Below are 20,384 nucleotides of genomic sequence, written 5' to 3' on the forward strand. Positions count from 1 at the left end.
TGGCAGGCTCGTTTGAACGAAGTTATACGGCCAACCACTCGCGCGCGGTGTTGAAGACGGACGGGAGCGAGAGTGACCAGCCAGCAAGCAAGGACAAGCCGAGGCGCCTCCAGGTTCAGCGAATGACTAGGGCAGGCGGTGAGCAGAGCGGGTAGGTAGCAGACAGTTCTAGTCCTGACAAGACGGTCAGTGGGTTGCTGACGGGGGTCTCTGTTCAAAGCCAGGTCTGTGAGATGGATGGCCAGGCTAGACCAGGGGACCCTGAACTCCAAAAGGCACCGCTATCAACAGTGCACCACTGAGCGTGGAGAGTATCGACAAGGGTGGTAGGGTTCCAGAGCCTGTCTAGTCTGATCGGAGGCTTGTTTGAAGATAATGATGAGAGATGACTGACAGGTGCAAGGACGATTTTTGATAGTCTCGAGGTTCCGTTGGAGTCTGAAATCAAGATCCGTTAAGTTATATTGTTTAGTCGTAGTATGAATGTAATTGTCTTGAGTTGGATAGGTGGTTGAGTCTGTTGACAGGGTAAACAAAACTTGCTCTGGCCAAGTCGATCAAACAAGTGATATAATGGGTGCTATTTTTGTCGTTCCAGATTGACGTCGTTTAAATGGATCTTTGCCTTCTGTGCAAAGTTGCCAGATGCACCTCGATCGACTTTGATGTGGCACAATTTGAGGAATTGAAGATTCGAATTGTAAGATGAGACTGGAGAGGAGAGTTTAGAAGTGACACACGCGCCACAGACAGCGCAGCACAGCACAGCACAGCACACGGGGGTTAGGTGAAAATCGACGCGGCACGACGCGGTACGTTTCGCAAAGACCGAGTGAACCTTAGTTTGGTAGTCTCTTGGTAAAAGTGAAAAAAACAAACATGGACCCAACGGGCAGGTGAGTTAGGTAGGTAAACGTTAAGAATATTCGAAATAGGCAAAAGTGCGAAGAGGCGGCGGGACCGATGGATGTATAAGGAGGCTGGGGATATCGGCAATGTCAAGTCAAGTCATGTAAGGAAGAAGAAAAGTTTGAGAGGAAAAAGTAAAATACAGAAACATCAGCGTCAGGTGGAAATGAGTTTCATGTCCGACGCACCTCCCTCACGCATAGGTGCTCTTTCCTACCTGAACACGGCATGAACACAGACAGACAATTTTGGGCACAAAAAGGAAAGAGTCCTTGTCCTTGGGTAGATGTCCTCCCTTCCCTTGCCTTCCTTTCCATCTTGTGGCTTGTTCTCGACATTGGCCCAGATTTTTTAAGTTTTATTTCCTAACTGGGCGTTTCCGTTGCAAGTCTATCTCTATCTCATCTCTGTCTCACTGCAAAAGTTAATAGCCCTTAGCTACAAAGGCAGTAAAGGAAAGTAAGGGTGGGTTACTTTCACATGAGAAGCTTCCAAAAGTTAATCTTAACTTTTTGAGCACCTCCACCTGCGCCAATGTTACTCTGCTCCCCGTTGGACTGTGCAGTTACAGTCAGATCTCAACGGTCTCTCCGAACTGGGAACATGCTTGACCGTTCAGTTTTAATAACGAAAGACGCAATCTTGACAATTACAAGAACAATACGGAGTAGAGGGTGTTTGAAGACACACACTGACCCACGGACGGGATTATCCCGAGACCTGACCCGCAGACTATTAAACTAACAACCGCCGTCTCAGACTAGAATGCACTGCGATGCCATACTCCAACATCAGCGTCCGTATGTGGCTCAAGCCTGATGACCATTAAATTCATGCACGATGATGGGGAGCCGTTGGCCGTTGACTTTACGCAGTATGAGGTAATTTGACCCATAGTCATCTGTCTGTAAGACCTTGACATTGTCTCTATCTCTCTGTCAGGCTTCAATGCAGCACAAGTGTAGTAGTATATACCGCCCAAATCACAACACAGCTAACACCTCATAATTATGATCTATGCCTAATCACAATTCATTCTACTCTCACTCTTCTCTCGTGGATCTCAATTTGACACTTGTCTCTAATCATCTTCATCCAATTGTTCCCATTTCTGAATGTACAATGCTGACTTGACCTTTAAATGTGATCCACGTTTCTTCAACCAATCGTCGCCTACCCTGCACTTCCCAGCCACCTGAATTACATCTCGTTCGTATCCTTTCTTCCACTCAATCATGATCCGTCCGACTTCACGGGTGGTCTCTCCTTATGCGACCGCCCTCTTGAACACGTAGCTTATGCAGAATCCAATTACTCGTCGCCTCGATCAGGCTAATTCTCTTCGCTTCACTCACGGACCTTATCCTCACGATTTGACTTACACGTTGTGAGCCCCATATTCAGCTACGAACCAGCCTAGAATCCCAACCTCGCGGTTTTTGACAGCATCCCACTTCACGTCATGTTTTTGCTTCTTGCTCTTCGCCCAGCTCCAAAATCGCACTAAGTTACTCCGTAGACACATGACGGCAGCGGTGAATTTTCCAATCGAAACTGCTGGGGCGCCATGTCCAATAGCTTCGACGGTTTGTTGCCATAACCCATTTAACCTCGTCGACCTCGGAAAGAATACAAACAGGCACAGATAGTAATTGAGCACTGAAAAATATGAAACTATGTTGCCACAGTATCTACGCCTCCTAAACACTGAAATTGTTTCCAAAGATCTTTGGTATCCGCACCAGCCTGTTTGTGTGCCTTCTCCTGACTCCAATCGAATTTTCCCAGCTATAGAAAAGCCACTCCGTTGCGCCTCTCTACTCCAACCCGGACGTGTGTGCCTAAACTCACGACAGTCCTTGCCCGCCAAACGCCTAATATTCCGAAATAAAAAGTTCCAATCCTCGCTGGTAAGCCTAAGTCCAAGCTCTAGGCCGTACCAGTGCGCCTGGCTTTCGGCGCCTGCTTCCAATATTCAAATGTTCCAAGTTCTTATCTGCCGTACCGTTCTCAAACCGCTCGTGCCCTCCAACTGTGACCAGTTTCACCACATTGCCAAAGCTAAAGGCAACTGATCGCTGGCCGACTCGAACCATGGGGCCAATGTCTGTCACGATCAAGTGTCCAGCTCTCTCGTTATATTGAAATAGCGGTCGCGTCTCGTCAGTTCTTAACTGGCCACTCTGTGGCGCGGTCCAAATCTCCCAACGACCAAACAAATCCCGTCCTGGTTCTTTGCGCGGGGATCGGTGTCGAAGCCCATCTGCTTTGCGCCGTCCGTTGGTTTCGACATCTAGAACTCGAGTTGACTTTTGCCGAATGCCCACAACACAACCGTCAGATAGAACACTCCATGAGCCAGGGTTCTCTGTATGTCTTTTTGTTTCCTTGACGGATTCCCACGCACACCAGCCTCGAGCTTCGGGGACCACAGAGCTTTGGTAATAAATCATGTCATGCCCTTCAGGAGGGACGAAGGTTTGTACAATGCAATCCCCTGACTCAGCTCCAGTATAGCACAAGGTAAACCATGCAAGACCATTGGACCCTGGCTGTGAGGAAGGCCGGGTGAAGAAAGCGCTTTGAAGTGAGCGCTGAGCCATGAGCTCCGTTGAAAAGGTATAGACAAGATTGTAGTCTTCCATATCCACGAGATGAACGCGACTAGCTCCTGCAATCAAGAAGAGACCCAATGACGAAAGAGGCACTACTTGATGAACCCCATCTTGTTCAATGCCCTCGAGATGAACACTTCGGGAATTCCAGGAAAGCGTCTCTCTTGTCGCTGCGTGAACACAGCCTCTTCTAGATGCGGTAATAATGGCAATTAACGGCGCTGCCTGCTTGCTCCCTGTTGAAATCGTATTAGTGCATTAGCCAACTCTCTATGAAAATAGCACTTACGCTTCCCGATCAGAGGTCTAACACATGTAAGTGGACTTCTGCAGATGCCGTAGTCTGCCCCTTCTCCAGCCTCTGGCATGAACTCGGTAAGTGTCCCGTTTCTGCGTACGAGAACCAGTCGAGGAATATCGCTGTTTATGTCGGACGAGCCGAAAAAGAAGGCTTCGGATTTCTGGCCTTGAAGGTTAACGGAGAGCGGAGGCCCCCAGACTTTGTCCTTTATGTTCCATAAAACTATCTTGGAGGGTGATAGTATGGCCAGCCACTTGGAGTTGTCATCGATAGTCATGGCGAGCACGGGAAAAGGGGCATCATCTGAGCGGCAGCCATCAACGATGGTGTATGGGAATATGTCGTGCCGGGCATCCCAAACTTGTATTGTGCGATCCAATCCGACTGATACAACATGGCCATCAGCCGCAGCGGTAAGCATTACAACATCCAGTCTGTGCCCTCCAGTAAAAGACTTGACGTCAAGTGTGGGATCCGTATCCGAGTGGCGATCATCATCGTCACTTTCGTCTTCCCACAGGAGGAACGTTGTGAGCAGCCGGACACTCGCAATCACGACCAGAAGTATGACAACAAATCGAGTGAGTTGATGGTTGATGAAGTCATAAAGTGCCGGTAGTAGAGTCGGTTCCTTAAGATGAGGCATACGATCCGAGCCTTTCATAACGAAGACAACCGGCTCAAATACTCTCGCAACGTAGCTATGTGCCGTGGGTTTTATGATACTAATGATTTCTTGAGCTGTTTCGTGGTCCTGTAAACGAAGCCAGGACTTAGGGCTGCGCGCTTGGTGTATGGAGTCCAGAGGGTTCTGTGACGAGCCACTACTTTCCAGGGCGCTATATCCTCGATGAAGGCGTGAAAAGAAGTTCAAGACAGTGTCTTCCTCAAAAAAGTGCCATTGTGCAATGAGAACGAAACCAAGCATGATGATAGTGCCTGCTATGCGTGTTGACAAGGTCGCTTTGCCTTGAAGTACAAGTTCCCACGTTCCACGAGGCTTGAAATCAGAGCCTCTACGATTATGACGCATCGAAGCTTTGGCAAGCGCATCACTAAGCTCGGTACGCCGTACATCGACGCTGAGAACAGACAAGAAGAAGGTGGAAAGGTAAAAAAGGTCGAACACAATCGCGACAGCAGCAAACAAGCAGAAAGCCGAAACACCAGGGGACACCCAGCGTGAAAGCACCAACAGAAGAAATACGTTTTGCAGTGAACTGGTGATGGCTGTATGGGCAGTTTCTCCAAATGCATTGCCAATACGGCTGCTTGTTGAGTCTTCAGGGGGAGTGAGGATGACGGCATTGATAAGCCTGAAGATATTCTCGAGACTCATGGAGAGAACAACCAGCGGGTAAGCTGCTCTTGGGATGCGTGATAGATCAAGTCTGAAGATGGCGCACACGGTGAAGCTTGACATGACAGAGAAAGCAATCTGGGACACGACCGTGACAATGAGGCCAAACTTGGACTTGAAAGCCCTCAGTTTTGATAAGCTCATAAGGAAGTATAATGACGTTAAGATATACGCGACTGCAAGAATAGCTGTATCTTTGCGAGATATAGGGCGAAACTGAAACTCATAAAGCTGGCTCGAGGTTGACCGACCGTCAGACGGGTAGATGTCCCATTTATTCGAAACCTTGTCAGGTAACAAGCCGGCTTTTCTTTCCCACTGTTGGCCGACGGGCGAATCTCGTAGATAAATGAGTGTAATGACGAGAGCATCAGCAGCAACGAGACGACGTTCCTCGAATCGTTTTCCACTAAAAACGATGGAGTGTCTGAGCGTGACATTGACTGATGTAGACTGGGTCTTTTTGTCATTGACGGTTGCCAGGATGTCAGGGTCGACTAATATGTTCTCTTTTATACAGTCCCAGTACTGAAGTGGTGAGTGAAAGAACCAAGACTGGTTATTCAAGCCGTTGATAGCATGAAAAGCATCCCGTTGAGTTGTCGAGAGATCGGTTCCTGGTTCTGGTAAAGAACGGGCAACATGTCGAGCGCGGATCGGGCGAAAGTTCTCAGTGCTTCCAAGCAACTCATTTTGCAGTTCCAAGGCAGAAACGAGCAGGTCTTGTTCCAATGCCTGCATATAACTGCCATGGACCCAGATTGAGCGCATCATGACATCGGGGCGAATGCTGGCACCATAAGGTAGTGGCTGAGCTACAGTCCAAGCATGATGAGGGAAGTTAGAAGCGCCGTTGACGTAGTCACTTGTAAAGAGGTAAGGGATGGGATAAGTTAGCATGGTGGCCACGACGACCGAAACGAGGAGAGTTGCGACAACATGGCTAACGGCGTATGATCCATATCGATGAAGGGCGCGGCGTATAGGATGAGTAGGCGCGAGAACCGGAGCTTCCGTTGTTCTACAACAAAATGTGAGCTGAATACGGAGGACGGAGCGGGGAACGGAGACGGGAGACGGTAGGGATCGGGACTGACCCTCGGAGTGGGTACAGGAAGTACCAAATCATGAGGACGGCAGGTAAGATTGGAGCCGCCTATTGTCCCATGTGCGAATAACTGAGAGTGAGAGCGAGAGAAAAGAGGCAAGATGGTCGGCAGCTGAAAAGAAGCAAGACCGAGAGCTTAAGCTTCGAAAGGTCGTGGACGACGGCTGGCGTGACATGGACCAAAATGTCTGTTGATAAAATTGAGTTGAGTAATAGTGGTTCGATTCACCAAGGCGGGCAGGGCCGCCTGAGAGGACCAAAGGCCAGTCGTTGCTCGACAGAGCAAAGGTGAAGCCAGGACCCGCGGGAGCGACCAGGGCGCGTTGAGGCTCGTGTTAGTTAGCGATTTCCGAATACCACAAGCGCCTTTATTGTCGGGTCATCAGGTCACGAGACTTTGAAGATGCTTGGGAGCCGAACTTGGGAGGACAAGGACCAGGTGTGGCTTTTTAGGTAGATCGTGGCTCGTACAATGGTAGGGTAGTATCGAGATCGATGGTCTGAGTGTTTGCGACAAAGTGTTGTAGGGGATGATTCTCAGGGGTTCTCCTCGTTCATATGGTACCTGACTGAGCTTGTGATCGAGAAGGTGATGTTGATGAAGGACGCAAGAATAACTGACGTAGGTAGGTAGGCAGGAAGGTAGGTAGCTACGCCATGAGAATGGAAGTGGGAAACCCAACGTACTAAGTCAAAACTTAGGTTGAAACTAAGACGGGATAGATAGCGGCGATGACACCAAGGCGCGATGCTAGGCCACCAAGCTACTGCCCTGGATCGATCTCCGAAGTCGACCTAAAAGCCATAAAGTCAAAAACGATGGGCGTGCCTTCCCGTGTCCAGGTCAAGGTGAGATTGAGTTCCAAGTGGGCATTGGATGTGTTCCTGAGAAGGAGAGACCGAGAGAGGAACCTAAAAGTCGAAGGAATGAAGAAATCGAGACCATTGCCTTGATTGGAGATGGAATATCCCGACAAATCGGAGATCTTGAGTCTATTGTAGAGGCTCAGAATTGAAGTAAACCGCGAATGGCAAGTGGAAGGGAGATCGACAAGACGCTAACGGTTGGGTCTTGCTCTCCTTTTTTCCATTAGCATCTGCAGTACGGATATCGAGGCAGGAAGCGACCCATGTACCAATATCATGTACCTTCTCATTACGAATAATTGTCTTTGGTTGATGCGTTTTAGAATAAAGACCCTGATTAACCGAGACGAGTACCTTGGGTTGGCTCGGCTTTAGGTAGGGGGACAACGCGGAAGAAACACTACTGAAACAAATTGCCGATGGGTATGACAGGAAATGCACCCAAGTTATCGTCTGCGTCTTTCTGCATTTTGTGCCCAGGAAATCAACGCAACAAAAGGAAAAAAACAAGCCAAACGAACCCAGGAACCAAGGCCCTGGACCTGAACCTTGCAGCGAGCACCCCCTGAAAGGCTTAAGTCAGATCCACCAAGTGTCCCATTCTGGATCTACTTCCCGTTTTAAAGCGGTCCTCCACTTGGACTTTGGCTTGTGATACTTGGGCTGGTTGCACAAGAGCAATTTGGGCGTCGAGGTGAAATGAAATAACAAGGAAGATGCGGGCGAGCATTGATGAGCCATCAAATAATCAATCACATCTCAAGCCTCCAAAAATGCCAATGCTACCCCTTAAAGTAAGGAATTGCACTTGATACCACCCAATCGCCCTATTCTGGCAACCACTTCATACCCATGTCCTTGCTTCCCGCCTGAGCAATATCCTAATGGGAAGTTCACAAAAGCAACTTCAACTTTTTTCCGTGTCATTGACTCACTTTAGTTCGGCCCACCAACACCAACTCCACCTCCACCGTTGCCATGAGCTGCTAAGTCACCTTCAACGCCTTCATACCTTTCTCAGAGCCATGCTATCGCCATGTGGCTTTCACTCCAGCGGTCTCACTTCATTCAGCCATGATTTGTGCAAGGGGGACATGATATGAACTTCTATCAACCTGATTTGTCCCACACAAGACATGGCATCTGTATTCTTTCAGCTCATAGCCCCTCTGTCTAAGCTCAATGCCCCTCATTGGGGTCGGCATCATGTGGAGGAGAGACAGGAAGCACCAGTGGAACACATGCTCCGACCCATCTCTGCCACGAGACGGCGGTGTTGACTCTACTGCCCGATGGCTTCGCGAGACAACTGTACTGGTCATCGTGACCGTCAAGTCGGTGAGTTTGCCCTTGATTTGGAGCTGCTGAGATATGGGGTTGAGCATTCTGGGGACTAGTCTACGGTATGTAGAGTAGTTAGCTTACTGTTACGGAGTACACTCTTCCCAAATTGTTGAACACCAAACAGAGACTACCCCAACACAATGGAAACCATACGCGAAGTGCAGTCATGACACTTTTTGATGGTATTGCAATTCTAAATTCCTCAAAGATAAACTTGCTGAAGCAGAGTATTAGAGGCCTGCCCTTAGCAACTTGGCCTGTTCGTGTTCCCGAATCTTTCTATACGCCTCCAAAACATCCGCCCTAGCCTCCTGCAACTCCTCTCTTCTCTTCAGACTGCCCGCAGCCTTGGGAATGTTTCCAACATCCGCAGTAGCATCTTTAATCTTAATCTGTTTTGTCAGATTCTTGTTCAGCTCAGGTGGGGCTTGTGCCTGGTCGTGCACAGCAATCTTGGCTTCCGCCCTCTTCTTCTTCAACTCCTCCCAGGGGTCGTCGACCTTTCCACCCTTCCGTCGTGCTCGCTTGCTTGTTGCTTCGTTGAGTGTTGCTCGTGCAATTGCTGCAGCACCAGTAGGATCTTCGTCGAGTTCTCGGCCGATTTCTTCATCTGCTTCTTCCTCTTTTTGCTCCTGGATCTTTCGCTCCTCTTCTCTCCATTGGGCGTACAGTTTGTGCATGTTTCTCTCCTTTCGAGTGCGGTAGACCTTGAATCCCTGCTCATCCTTGCCATCCTTGATGGCCGTCTTCTTGGTAAGGCCTGCGACTGGTAGTGAGGCATCGACTCGTTGAGCAAACGCCCTTAGATCTTCGCCTGGGCGGATCTTAAGCTCCTCTGCCTTTTGTTTTGCGGTTTTTGTATCTTCGCCGTCGTCGAGTCCAGATCTCACTTTCTTGCCCTGTGCGACAGACATGAGTCGTCTGAAGGCTCGAGGTGCATCGTTGTCCTTGCGAGCCTTCTTGCCCTTCTTCGTCTTTGGTGCGATATCTTTTGTGTCTTCTGCATCCTTTTTCCCCTTTCCTGTTGTCGCCTTCTTCTTTCCTACTTGTAAAGGTCGTGCTCTTTGAGTCGGAGGGAGGTTGAAGCTATAAAAAGTCAGTTGCGCCTATGCAATCGAGATTGAAGATTGACGTACTCTGCTTCGTCATCTCCCCTCTTTCTTTTGTGCTTGTGAGGCATATTGAAGTGCGTGGGTATATCTTTGGACCGATTGAGGGCCGTTTCTGACTTGGGAAATGGGATCTCTGCAGTAGCGTCGCTGAACCGTTCGTGGTACAATCACAATTGTTGAAGACAAACCTGGAGACGGGATGCAAGCTGCGAAACTTGAGTTGCACCAAAAATTCTCTTATCGATAAGCATTTCGTTCCGCCAAGCACCCCCACGGTGCCCAGAAGATAATATGGATTCTACTTGAACAGATGCCAAAGAATAGCATAACCTCAGAATTCAAGACTCAGTAAATTACACAGCTTCTTATTTAATTAGTATCTAGTTTAAAGCAAGTTCTATTAATCTGGGAGTCTTGAAATGATCTTGGCAAGCCGAATTCTCTCATCATCACCAACATCACGTCTAAGTGGATCCACTCAAGAGAGCTTCCAGGCTGGGTTGTTAGACAATGGGTTTGAAGTTGTGATGCCAATTGTCAAGTTAAACAATTGAACAATATCTGTATACTAGAATGTTCCTCCTTTGTCTTCTGTAAACTATCCATCTTGCACCATTGAGGCTGCTTCAGAAAGTGAGTCTCGCGCTAAGTCCTGTAGAAAGTGACGTGGGTGTAAGTGAAGGCTAGAACTGGACGGTTTATGGTATTCATATCACATTGCAGTAGCATAGAGGCACCAGGATAAATTCAAAGGCTTGTATTCAAGAAAGTAGTAAATCGTCCCCATCCTCCTCCTCATAGGCGTCCAGATTCCACCTCGCTACTGATGAAACCGGCCAGCCCGGTATAAAAATGGCGTCCAAATGTCGGCGTCCCGTCACTCAAAGCCAGGTAAACAAAAGATTAATCAAGCCAATTGAATCCCCTCCTTGCCGAATCATCTCCATCTTCCTCCAATTTGTAACCTGAGAGCGAAATGCTCAGCCAAGTACTGGTATTTGCAGTTGTCGAGTTGTCAGAGTTCGCTCTCAGGAAGCCCAGTGGAGAAGTGAAGCCCGTGAGTTGAGAAAGTCATTTACATGACAGTGCAGGTCAGGGGGTAGCCTGGGGTTTGGCCGTTGGCAGCTGGCTTCTTCATGACGCTGCAGGTCAGGGGATAGCCGGGAGTCTGGTTGTCCTTGGTGGGCTTGGCCATGACGCTGCAGGTAAGAGGGTAGCCGGGGGTCTGGGCGGTGGTGTTCTTGGTGGAAGGCATTTTGAAAGTTGGGGTTGAAAGACTTAGAAAAGTCGGAGAGTGTTCTGTGTTTAGAATGGTGAAAAGAGTGTTTGTGTGTGTAAGTGAGTGATTGTTGTGCGTTGATGAGAATGAGATATGAGGGAAGACTGCCGGATCTTTATACTTGATCTTGACGGACTTTTCGTGGTAAGATTATCTAACATAATGGCGATAAACGCGATGTTCGCGAGGAGTTGCAGTGTTGGCCGTGAAGCCTGTGATCCGTGCAAAAATGCTTAATATTGTTCTCAAGATGGTGTTGCTGCCAGACAAAAGAGTATCCGCCGCTAGTCCAGCCACCAAACTGTCACCGGCCTTCGGACTTACCCCTGGTTCGAATTATACATGGAATTGGCTTTCAGAATGTTTCCAATACCTGAAATTCGTTCTAATTGTAGTATCATGTGGTACAGCGAATGCGAACGCACGGGGTTTGGATGTTGGTGGTCCTTTGTAGAGTGCTTAATATTGTTCTCTCGCTTCATATTGTTCCTTGCTATATCGCCACTTTTCCCCTGCCAAGGTTACTGGAACCATGCGGTGTAACTGAATTGATAAAGCTTTGAATTTCTTCCGCTGACCCAATTGCAGCAATTGATATCTGAGGGGCCATTCTTCTAAGTGGCTCGATATGCTTCACGGCCATGCCGAGACCTGCCATCCCAATTTTGAACCAGAACAATACTTAGAAACGACTAAAGGGAAGCCTGTACATATTAATTAGTATGATTTCAATGCTAAGAATAGCTTGTGGCTTACCATTTGCCCTTCAATGTGATAACAACCCATGGTGAGCCTGCCTCATCCACCTCCTTATCCACGGTAGTCGAGAAGCAAATAGCACTCATAATTCCATCTCCGAACTTCTCATTCAGAATAGCCTTGTAAGCATATCCATAGTTCTGAACAATCTCATACAGTCGGTAGATGAGAGGCTCAGTGGGGGGCATGGGTCCAGCCTGGCCACGGTTAGGGAAGCCTGTTAGTTGGGCAGCCAACGTCTCCTTTGGAAGGTCAAGGATCTCTGATAGCTTCTCAACATCCTCGGATGAGGCGGTGGCCTGTAAGTAGAACAATGCTGCCACTGCAACTTCGCTGCGGCCTAGGTGCTTTGCAATTGCCTCAAAGCTCAGGTCCTTGGCGGCCTTTCCGTCAAAGAGAGTCTTGGAGAAGGCTGGAAGCCTGTCGGCGATGGTTGACTGTTTGTGAATAAGCATGATTTCCTTGTACATTTGTGTCACAGTTGGTTATCTTACATCCAGAGTGGCGATGCGTCCTTCGTTGGCCATTGTGACTGTAGATATGAATGTGATATGGTAGTTGATTGTTGTAAGAAGAGAGAGGTTCAGTCACAATATATCTTATATCGAAGAAAGGTATCAGGTCAAAGTCAAGTCATGGCGGAGATGTTTCCATTCCTGATACAACTTGCGGGGTTATCGATCTCCATGACGTGTCTGTGAATGGGTTGCACTAGGTAATATCAAGAGAGAATTCGGTGATATTCCGGAGACTCGGGAATCTGATTAATCTGGATGTTTTTGAGCGGATCACAAGAATCATTAGATACGGATGTTGATTGCCGTGATATCTTTTACTATAGCGACCTCGGAGTACCTTATGGTAGACGACTTAGAAAGCAAAGGGGAGAATATCGTTGTAAAAGAAAACCACTTTCTTTTTCATCCTTAGGTGGCGTACCAAAACCTCTATAGACTCACTCATGTTAGCCATTCATATGTACATAACTTACTAACTTAATTATACTTTAACTCACTAACCCGCCCAACTTCTGAGACTCGCTGACATCATCACTCGACGTCCCGAGACCATCTTCAGTTAACTTCAATTACCATGGCCATCTCACAGCACAAAACCAATTCCATGACTGAGACAGAGTCACGATAGCACGATAACAGACAGTATGCTTGACACGACATACCGACATAGCAACCTGAATATGAAAGTGTCAACAGATCACAAAATCTTCCTCAAACCTTAGAAAGAAAAACATCAAACAGCTTCAATCCAAAGTAAGCACAAAGGACATCTCTCCCTGATACACGGCAGGCCTATACTTGTCTCAGTCGCCAACCTCTCAGTGCAATCACCATATATGCAACAACCACAAGAAAACCACTGTAAGGCAATATACTCGTCATCCCAAGGGCAAAAGGCAACAAGAATGGTCTCTGAAAATGGAATGCCTCGCCTGAGGGCCAGAAGAAACCCCTATATCCTTGCCTTTGGTATGGCAGTAGCCGCTATCAGGTGAGTCTCTATTTGTAATATGCATTCTCTGCTTCTGACTGCGAATAGTTCAATTACCCTGATGTCCGCTGCTATCCTTGCCACCACATCCATAATCTGGCCTTATACTCCTGAAGTCCAGGCAGGCAGTCTTCACATCAGGCGTGACTCGGGGCCTGACGACCCAATTCCTATAGCATGCCACTCGCATAACGACTATTGGAAGCCTCAGCCTTTCACCGGTGCTATCGCGGCTGGTTGCATTGGCATCGAAGTAGATGTCTGGGAGGTCCGGGGTGATCTCATGGTCGGCCATGCCAAGGGCGATCTATCAGCCGGCAAAACTTTGACGTCCATGTACATTCAACCTCTAGTGAACTTACTCGAGGTTCGAAACCAAGACAGAGTTCCGGGACTTCTACCTCGAGGCGTATATAATCGCGGACCGAACCAGACTGTAGTGTTGCTGGTGGACTTGAAGTCGAACCCGGATAAATCATGGCCACTGTTACTGGAGAAGCTAGTGCCACTTCGTCAAAGGGGTTGGTTGAGCCATGTCAACCACGGCAAGTTTGTGTCTAGGCCCATCACAGTCGTGGCAACTGGTAAGACCAAGTTTCGCCAGGTGAAAGAAGCCAACCCTTCACACGACGTCTTCTTTGATGCACCACTCAAGAGTCTAACAAAAGGCCAATACGACAAGACCAACTCATACTATGCCAGCACCTCGGTAAAAAAGTCGATTGGCAATATTTTTAAGCCAGGGAAGCTGGAGTTGATACGCGATCAGATCTCTCAAGCCCATAGTCGAGGTCTCCTGGTTCGATATTGGGGCATGCCAACGATGTCGCCAATAGTCCAAAGACAAGTTGACAAGAAATTGCTTGACGAAGGCGTTGATGTCATCAACGTTGATAGTTTGCAGGAAGCAAAACGTACTTTTGCTGAGAGGAGACACTCGAACGACTGAAGCTTGTCCCCGAAGTAACTGAAGAGAGAATCGATTTCCATAAACATCGAGAAGAATGTAAACATTAGAAGAAATAATGCAAATAATTTGAATACAGCTTTGTACTAGTATTGCAAGATCTTGAACCTGTCATCTCTTCATTACCTGAAGTGTGTCTACCTTTATAGGAGTGGTTAGAAACGAGATACTGAGGTACAATTCTTAGCAAGTAAAAAGCCTTGTTTAATTTCAAGTTAGACTGCCAAAATTGGACGCGGTGAAATAGGTAGGAACTTAGTTAGCACATATTCTCAAGACATTACCTCGAGTTATAATGAAGTTTTGGTCCTGAGTGAGTGGGCCAGAGGCATTCATTGGCAACCCCCAAAAAAGGAAGGTCTCCACTAAAAAAATGTCAAGGCGGTCAAGACAGTCCCGCGGCAGAATTTGGAGATTTTTCCTATTAGCACCCAGTAACATTTGCCCAGAAGCTTTGCGCCGACTATCAAACACGACAAAGTCGCATTCGACATTTACATACGCAGAAATGGTCACAAAAAGCAAACTAAAGATGGCCCTCGCCGCCGAGAAGGGCACAGACTTCAAGAAGCTCAAGCTCCTGAAAAAGCAGAAGGAGGCTGAGAAGCGCAACGCTGCTGCTCGCGGGGCAGACAAGGACGACGAGAAGAAGAAGACCGTTGAAATTGAGGCTGAGTTTGAAGACGATGATGAAGAAGACGAGGAGGAGGATGATGATGAGGATGATGAGGAAGACGAAGAGCCTCAGGTTTGTTATAAACCATCTCGCGCCCGAGAATTTGGCTAACAGAATGCAGTACGATCTGAACGGCATCAACGACAGCGACGACTCAGATTCTTCAATCGAACTCGAGGAAAAGATCATTCGCAAGCCAAAGAGAGATACACTCAAGAAGAGCGAAATCGCAAAGCTGGCAGCTGAGAAGAAGGCCGCGGCCCAAGAGGACGACGATGAGGAGGAAGAGGAAGATGAAGAGGATATTCCCATGTCTGATCTCGAGGACCTCGAAGATGAGGACAAGGAAGATATCATTCCCCACCAGCGCCTCACCATCAACAACACAACCGCTCTCCTCGCCGCGCTGAACCGCATCTCCATCCCCACAGACAAGTCCGTCCCATTCGCCACCCATCAATCCATCATCTCAACAGACTTGACCTCTGAGGCCATCCCCGACGTGTCAGACGATCTGCAGCGTGAGCTCGCCTTCTACAGCCAGAGTCTCGAGGCCGCTCGCTCTGCCCGCAAGCTTCTCCGAAAAGAAAACGTCCCCTTCTCTCGTCCCAAGGATTACTTTGCCGAGATGATCAAGGAGGATGCTCATATGGAGAAGGTCAAGGCTAAGCTTGTGGAGGAGGCGTCTAACAAGAAGGCTGCCCAGGAGGCTCGCAAGCTGCGCGACCTCAAGAAGTTCGGAAAGCAAGTCCAGGTTGCTAAGCTCCAGGAGCGACAAAAGGCCAAGCGTGAGACTCTTGAGAAGATCAAGAACCTCAAGCGAAGTAAGCATTCCCACAACTCACCACCTCTACGTTACTCCTTACTAACAGCCATTTTCAGAGCGATCAGAAACCGGTGGTGCTGGTCTCGACACCAAGGAAGCCGACATCTTCGACGTCGGTGTCGAGAAGGAAATGAAGGGCCACAACCCTCGCGCAGGCGCTGGTCGCGGCCAAGTCGGCGCCGGAGCCAACCACAAGCGAGCCAAGAAGAACGAGAAGTACGGTTTCGGAGGCAAGAAGCGCCATGCCAAGTCAGGCGATGCCATGAGCTCCGGCGATCTCAGCGGTTTCGATCCCAAGAAGATGAAGGCCGGCAGCAGAGTTTCCAAGTCTCGGCCTGGCAAGGCGAGGCGGAAGGCCATGGGCTCCCGGTAAAGAGAGGGAGAGACATTGCGTTGATAATCATTAGTGAGACGGGGGGCGAGATTGGCTTGCGTGATGCACTGCTGTTGAAAAGAAAGGCTAGAGATGAAGTACAAGGGCTGGCGTTTAGGGTCCTCTTGCATGTAAATCGAAACCATTTGGTCAATATTCATATTTTCTGTCACAATACTATTCATACTTGCACAATGTGATGCATCTCCAAAGACTCGGACTCGATTGTCTTCCAAATCTTCACGTTTTGTCTACAAAGTGTCCGAATTAGTCCGCTTCATCATGGTCAATCACTTTAGGAGCCAGGTATTTTGATTTTTTGGTCATTTCATCTATACCCAAAGGAATATATAGAAGATTCTGATTTCGACTGCATATCAAGTCTGAGCAGTCCCGATAGCCTCCAAGATGATGCCCTGTTATGGGCTCAATCACCAAGCAGGCTGCACATCCAACCCTGTTGAACATGCAAATCAGTATCCACTGAATCAATTTTGCAGCCGACTCTGCCCGTGTCGTCTTTTGCGAATCACCATCGCCTCCTCCGTCGTTCTCCGTCGTCAAGTCATATCCAGATGTCCATGCCCTCGAGAGTGGTGCCATCCGAGAGCCCCCAGCAGTCAAAGGTATCTATATACATAAACGAGCACCATTGTCGTCTGCTTAATGCCCGCTCGCGGTCGAAAACGCCAAAGCTCAGAGATATATAACCCCCGAGCGGTTGCAGCCACACCAATAAGAAATAATTAGAAAAAGGGAACCTCCAAGGTGAGAGAAGTGTTAGATAAGAGACAAAGAAACGTTGAATGTGCAATGACATGCGATGATGCACCCAAAGCCAATGACCGTCAATGATGCCCAACCCCGTACGCCCATGAAAAAGAAAGCAAAACCAGTGGTATCGAGAAGAAACGCCATGCGCTCATGACACGCTTTGCTGTGCAATGCATTTGCAACCCTTGAAAGAATAATGCGTATGAATCAAGCATTGATGCAGCAGGATGCGCCGAGAAGATGCTGTTATGAATTGATTGTCGTGTAAATCATTGTGCTGAGCCACCACCAAGCGAACCACCTTACTGTGTGGCCGCTACACACCAGTGGCGGTGGAAAGCCCATGCGCTCTTCTGGCACTCTTTGCTGCAGTATTTGGTGCGTCGGCATCGACGACACTTGGCAAACTGGCGAGTGTACTCTTCCCATTTGCCGCACTGGTAGTATGCGCATTGGCGGATGCCTCCGCGTGTGTCATCCTTGCGGCAGAGGTTTCGCATAACAACCCCGGCCCAGTACTGCATATCAGTGCTGTGGTAGCGGACTGTGAACTTCTCGACCAGTGGGAAGAGGTTGAAGTCGTTGGGGAGAAGGTACTCCTCATCGTCGGCATCTTCATCGTAGACCTCGGGTTCTTCCTCTTCTTCATCCATGGCAGACATGTCCTTATCAATGGCAGCGAGCTCCTTGCCAATCTTAAGGCGAGGAACGAGGTGGCTCTTCTGGAAATAGGAGCGTAGACCACAGTACTTCGAGACATAGGCAAGAAGCTGCAAAGACATGAGCACATCCTCTTCTCGGGGCATCGCAGCGACCATCTGTGGGTTGGGAACGAAGTTGCGGTCGAGGAGATATCGAGGGACGGTAGTGGCGGCCAGAGGGGGCTGAGGGGGGGTGTTCAACGTAGGACGGTTAGGTGAGAGACCAATTGCAGGAACCGGAGCCGGGGTATTGTTGTTGGCAATACTTCCGTCCATAGGGCTACGGTGGTTAATGTTGAAGGTGCTGGCCTCTTGGTGGGTCTCAGAGACAGTTGGCGTAGCCAAGTCAAGAGCTGTACCACCGAGCATAGTGTCACCATCTTCCATAGTGATGTCCTGGATACCAACAGCTGACTGCAGGTTATCGGTACCTGTCATCTCTGTCTCAGGTGACTCGTCTGACGGCATGCTGTCTCCATTAATGTCGTCGGCATCGGCAGTCGAGTTCTGGTGGCGGATCGATGGGCGTCTACGAGACCGTTGGGAGCCAAGAGCAGATGCTGGGCGAACAGTGGGCGATCGCATCTGGGGCGGCGGCAGTGGCGTAGTCGGGGATGTGGGTTGAGATAACAGATCTGAGCCGAATGGTGCCATCGACGCAAGGCGATCGATATCACGAACAGGTCTCACAAAACCATCAAGAGTCTCGGTGGGAGGGACTGCAGTTGCAAGGGGCTGCATGGCCTGACGGGGGGCCGAAGTCGTGGCGTGACGACTTTCAAGACCTCTCAGGGGCTGGTGACGAGATGAACCCCAAGACGTAGATCGATCTGAAGAAGACTGGGACCATTGGGAGTTGCCCATAGCAGTATCGGCGGGTTGTTGCGTCTGCTGCTGAGGAGCAGCGGTCGATGGCCCAGCGTAGGAGGCTGAGACATCAATGGATGGCGGTGGGCCGTGACGACGAGATCGCTGTTCGGTGGCATCGACACGAGAACTAGATCGATGACCAAACGCAGAGGCACCTACTGTTGTGGAAGACGAAGATGATGCAGAGGCAGAGGCCGATGCTGAGTTGGAGGAGGAAGCTTTAGGGGTTGAACGGTGTTCATGGCTTCGGTGACGGTGATGGTCGTAGCTCTGCTTCTGTTTGGCCTCCTCAGCCTTCTCGCGGCATTTGTCAACAGCTTTTGTGTAGTTATCGAGGATGGTAGCGATAACAGGGACCATGTCAGCCTCAACAACTCTGGTGCGGACGTTTTCCGTGCCTCGGACGCCGATATTGACAACACACTGAAAAGCAAGGTTCCACTTCCACATTCCCATCATGTCCTTACTACGACCTTGCTTGAGAATGCAGACGAGACGCTCGATGCCTCCATCGACGGTGAGGATATCACGGATGCGAGCAGAGGATGTGGTAAGATAGGCGAGATGATTGAGGGAGTTGATGAGGGGGAGGGTCGAGGTGCAGTCGAGAGCACGGCGGTCATATAGGGCGGTGGTAATACCGACGGACGCCTTGTTGACGTTGGGGATACTGAAATTGACTTCCCTCATGTTGGCGGTTGATGAAGTTGAAGGATGGCCAAGGCGGGTTTCGGAGGTATGGTATGGGAGGGATTATTAACGACCCCAATTTGTCGAGATGGTGTGGCGACCTGAAGCCTGACGACAATAAAGCAAGCCAGATTCGCAACGTTTAACAGACAACACAATAGGAAGCGAGGTCGATGATGCTATGGACAAGCCCCTCGATGGGGGAACTGGTCAAGGTAGATCGAGTCGGACAGGAATTTGAGGGTATCGTAACGGATCGTGACGCGGTGGAGCGAGTCTGGCGCAGGATTACTCGTGAGATTGCAGGGGAACAATTTCCGACGGCCAAAGGAGGAGGTTCGAGGACAGACGTTATAGATGAAGGATACGTACAGCACTAGTAAACGAGAAAAAGAGGAAGATGGAAATGAAGAGGGTATTTTGGGGGGGAAATGGTGTTGGAACGGCTGCAGAGGTAAGTTGATGGGAGATGGGAGAAAAGACGGAGTGGAGAGTTGGTCGAAGGGGACGGGATGGGGTGAAGAGTGTGAAGAGGCTGGTTTGGTTTGGTTTTAGGCGGGTTTTGGAAGCCCAGGCATTCGGCCGATGAGTCCCTCCACTGATGAGGTGCTGTAGGTGACCTATGGTAGGGGCCGTAGGGGAGGCCGAATTAGGCGGGAGTGCCAGGGGTGGTCTCTCTCTGGGCGGGTTTTTGGGGGAGGGTCTGTGTGTTTGTGTGCGTGTGTGGCGGTGGAGAGATCCGACAGACAAGACAGCTGATGAGCTGCAGCAAGGTACAGTAGGTATGTACTTGCCTTGGAGGTGACGAAGATATCGAATTGCTCAGGTATTCCAATTTTCAGGATGTATTTTAGAATTGAAGAGTTATCGATGAGGATGACGAATCAGATACGGTGATGATGAGTTTAGAAGAGGAATCGATAGAACTTGGTGAGGACTTTAGAAGATATTAGATGGGTTACCAAAAGGGAGGATCGAGTGGATGCGCTGTTACAGCGTACAGCTACAGCTACAGTACAGTACAGACCTCTCTCTAACGGCTAACATTGGATGGATTAATATCTTGTTCACAGCAATAGTTTTGTGCCGTCAAAACATTTCTCCTTTCACTTGTTCATCACTCGCCTCTTCAGTCAACAAACCCCGAATCTACTGCATGAGAATGGATGAGATTGTGGATCTTGGCAGCAGGCAAATATGTAGGTAGGTGGCTGAACTGGCGACTGGCACTGGATGGACTGGATGGCCAAAAAATTGTACGAAACTCGGACACAGCGAGGCTACTAACTATCGAACGAAGCTGACGGGTGAGGTGAGCACTGAGTAAGGTGACTCAAAGCTCCA

General features: G+C 49.1%; 6 protein-coding genes across 6 annotated transcripts; 2 read left to right on the plus strand and 4 right to left on the minus strand.

Annotated features, from left to right (window-relative positions):
- Positions 1 to 2,825: 2,825 nt before the first annotated feature.
- Positions 2,826 to 6,085, minus strand: FTJAE_4972 (SREBP cleavage activating; the record flags this gene model as incomplete). The annotated part of the gene is made up of 2 exons (XM_037351431.1): positions 2,826 to 3,760; positions 3,814 to 6,085. 2 exons carry the CDS (start codon positions 6,083 to 6,085, stop codon positions 2,826 to 2,828), a joined length of 3,207 nt encoding a protein of 1,068 aa, XP_037207981.1.
- A 2,649-nt stretch (positions 6,086 to 8,734) lies between these two features.
- FTJAE_4973 (urease accessory protein) lies at positions 8,735 to 10,871 on the minus strand (the record flags this gene model as incomplete). Its single annotated transcript, XM_037351432.1, has 3 exons — positions 8,735 to 9,590; positions 9,641 to 9,763; positions 10,696 to 10,871. The coding sequence occupies 3 exons, from the start codon at positions 10,869 to 10,871 to the stop codon at positions 8,735 to 8,737; spliced, it is 1,155 nt and encodes a 384-aa protein (XP_037207982.1).
- A 706-nt stretch (positions 10,872 to 11,577) lies between these two features.
- Positions 11,578 to 12,181, minus strand: FTJAE_4974 (cyanate hydratase; the record flags this gene model as incomplete). Its single annotated transcript, XM_037351433.1, has 3 exons — positions 11,578 to 11,599; positions 11,652 to 12,091; positions 12,149 to 12,181. The coding sequence occupies 3 exons, from the start codon at positions 12,179 to 12,181 to the stop codon at positions 11,578 to 11,580; spliced, it is 495 nt and encodes a 164-aa protein (XP_037207983.1).
- An 896-nt stretch (positions 12,182 to 13,077) lies between these two features.
- FTJAE_4975 (uncharacterized protein) lies at positions 13,078 to 14,112 on the plus strand (the record flags this gene model as incomplete). Its single annotated transcript, XM_037351434.1, has 2 exons — positions 13,078 to 13,163; positions 13,212 to 14,112. The coding sequence occupies 2 exons, from the start codon at positions 13,078 to 13,080 to the stop codon at positions 14,110 to 14,112; spliced, it is 987 nt and encodes a 328-aa protein (XP_037207984.1).
- Positions 14,113 to 14,638: 526 nt separating this feature from the next.
- FTJAE_4976 (rRNA processing EBP2) lies at positions 14,639 to 16,005 on the plus strand (the record flags this gene model as incomplete). The annotated part of the gene is made up of 3 exons (XM_037351435.1): positions 14,639 to 14,878; positions 14,928 to 15,630; positions 15,689 to 16,005. The coding sequence occupies 3 exons, from the start codon at positions 14,639 to 14,641 to the stop codon at positions 16,003 to 16,005; spliced, it is 1,260 nt and encodes a 419-aa protein (XP_037207985.1).
- A 1,076-nt stretch (positions 16,006 to 17,081) lies between these two features.
- FTJAE_4977 (MYND domain protein) lies at positions 17,082 to 19,040 on the minus strand (the record flags this gene model as incomplete). The annotated part of the gene is made up of 1 exon (XM_037351436.1): positions 17,082 to 19,040. One exon carries the CDS (start codon positions 19,038 to 19,040, stop codon positions 17,082 to 17,084), a length of 1,959 nt encoding a protein of 652 aa, XP_037207986.1.
- Between the last annotated feature and the right edge of the window lie 1,344 nt (positions 19,041 to 20,384).

This window comes from Fusarium tjaetaba (genome assembly GCF_013396195.1).
Source record: "Fusarium tjaetaba strain NRRL 66243 chromosome Unknown NRRL66243_c0000092, whole genome shotgun sequence".
NCBI lineage: Eukaryota > Fungi > Ascomycota > Sordariomycetes > Hypocreales > Nectriaceae > Fusarium > Fusarium tjaetaba.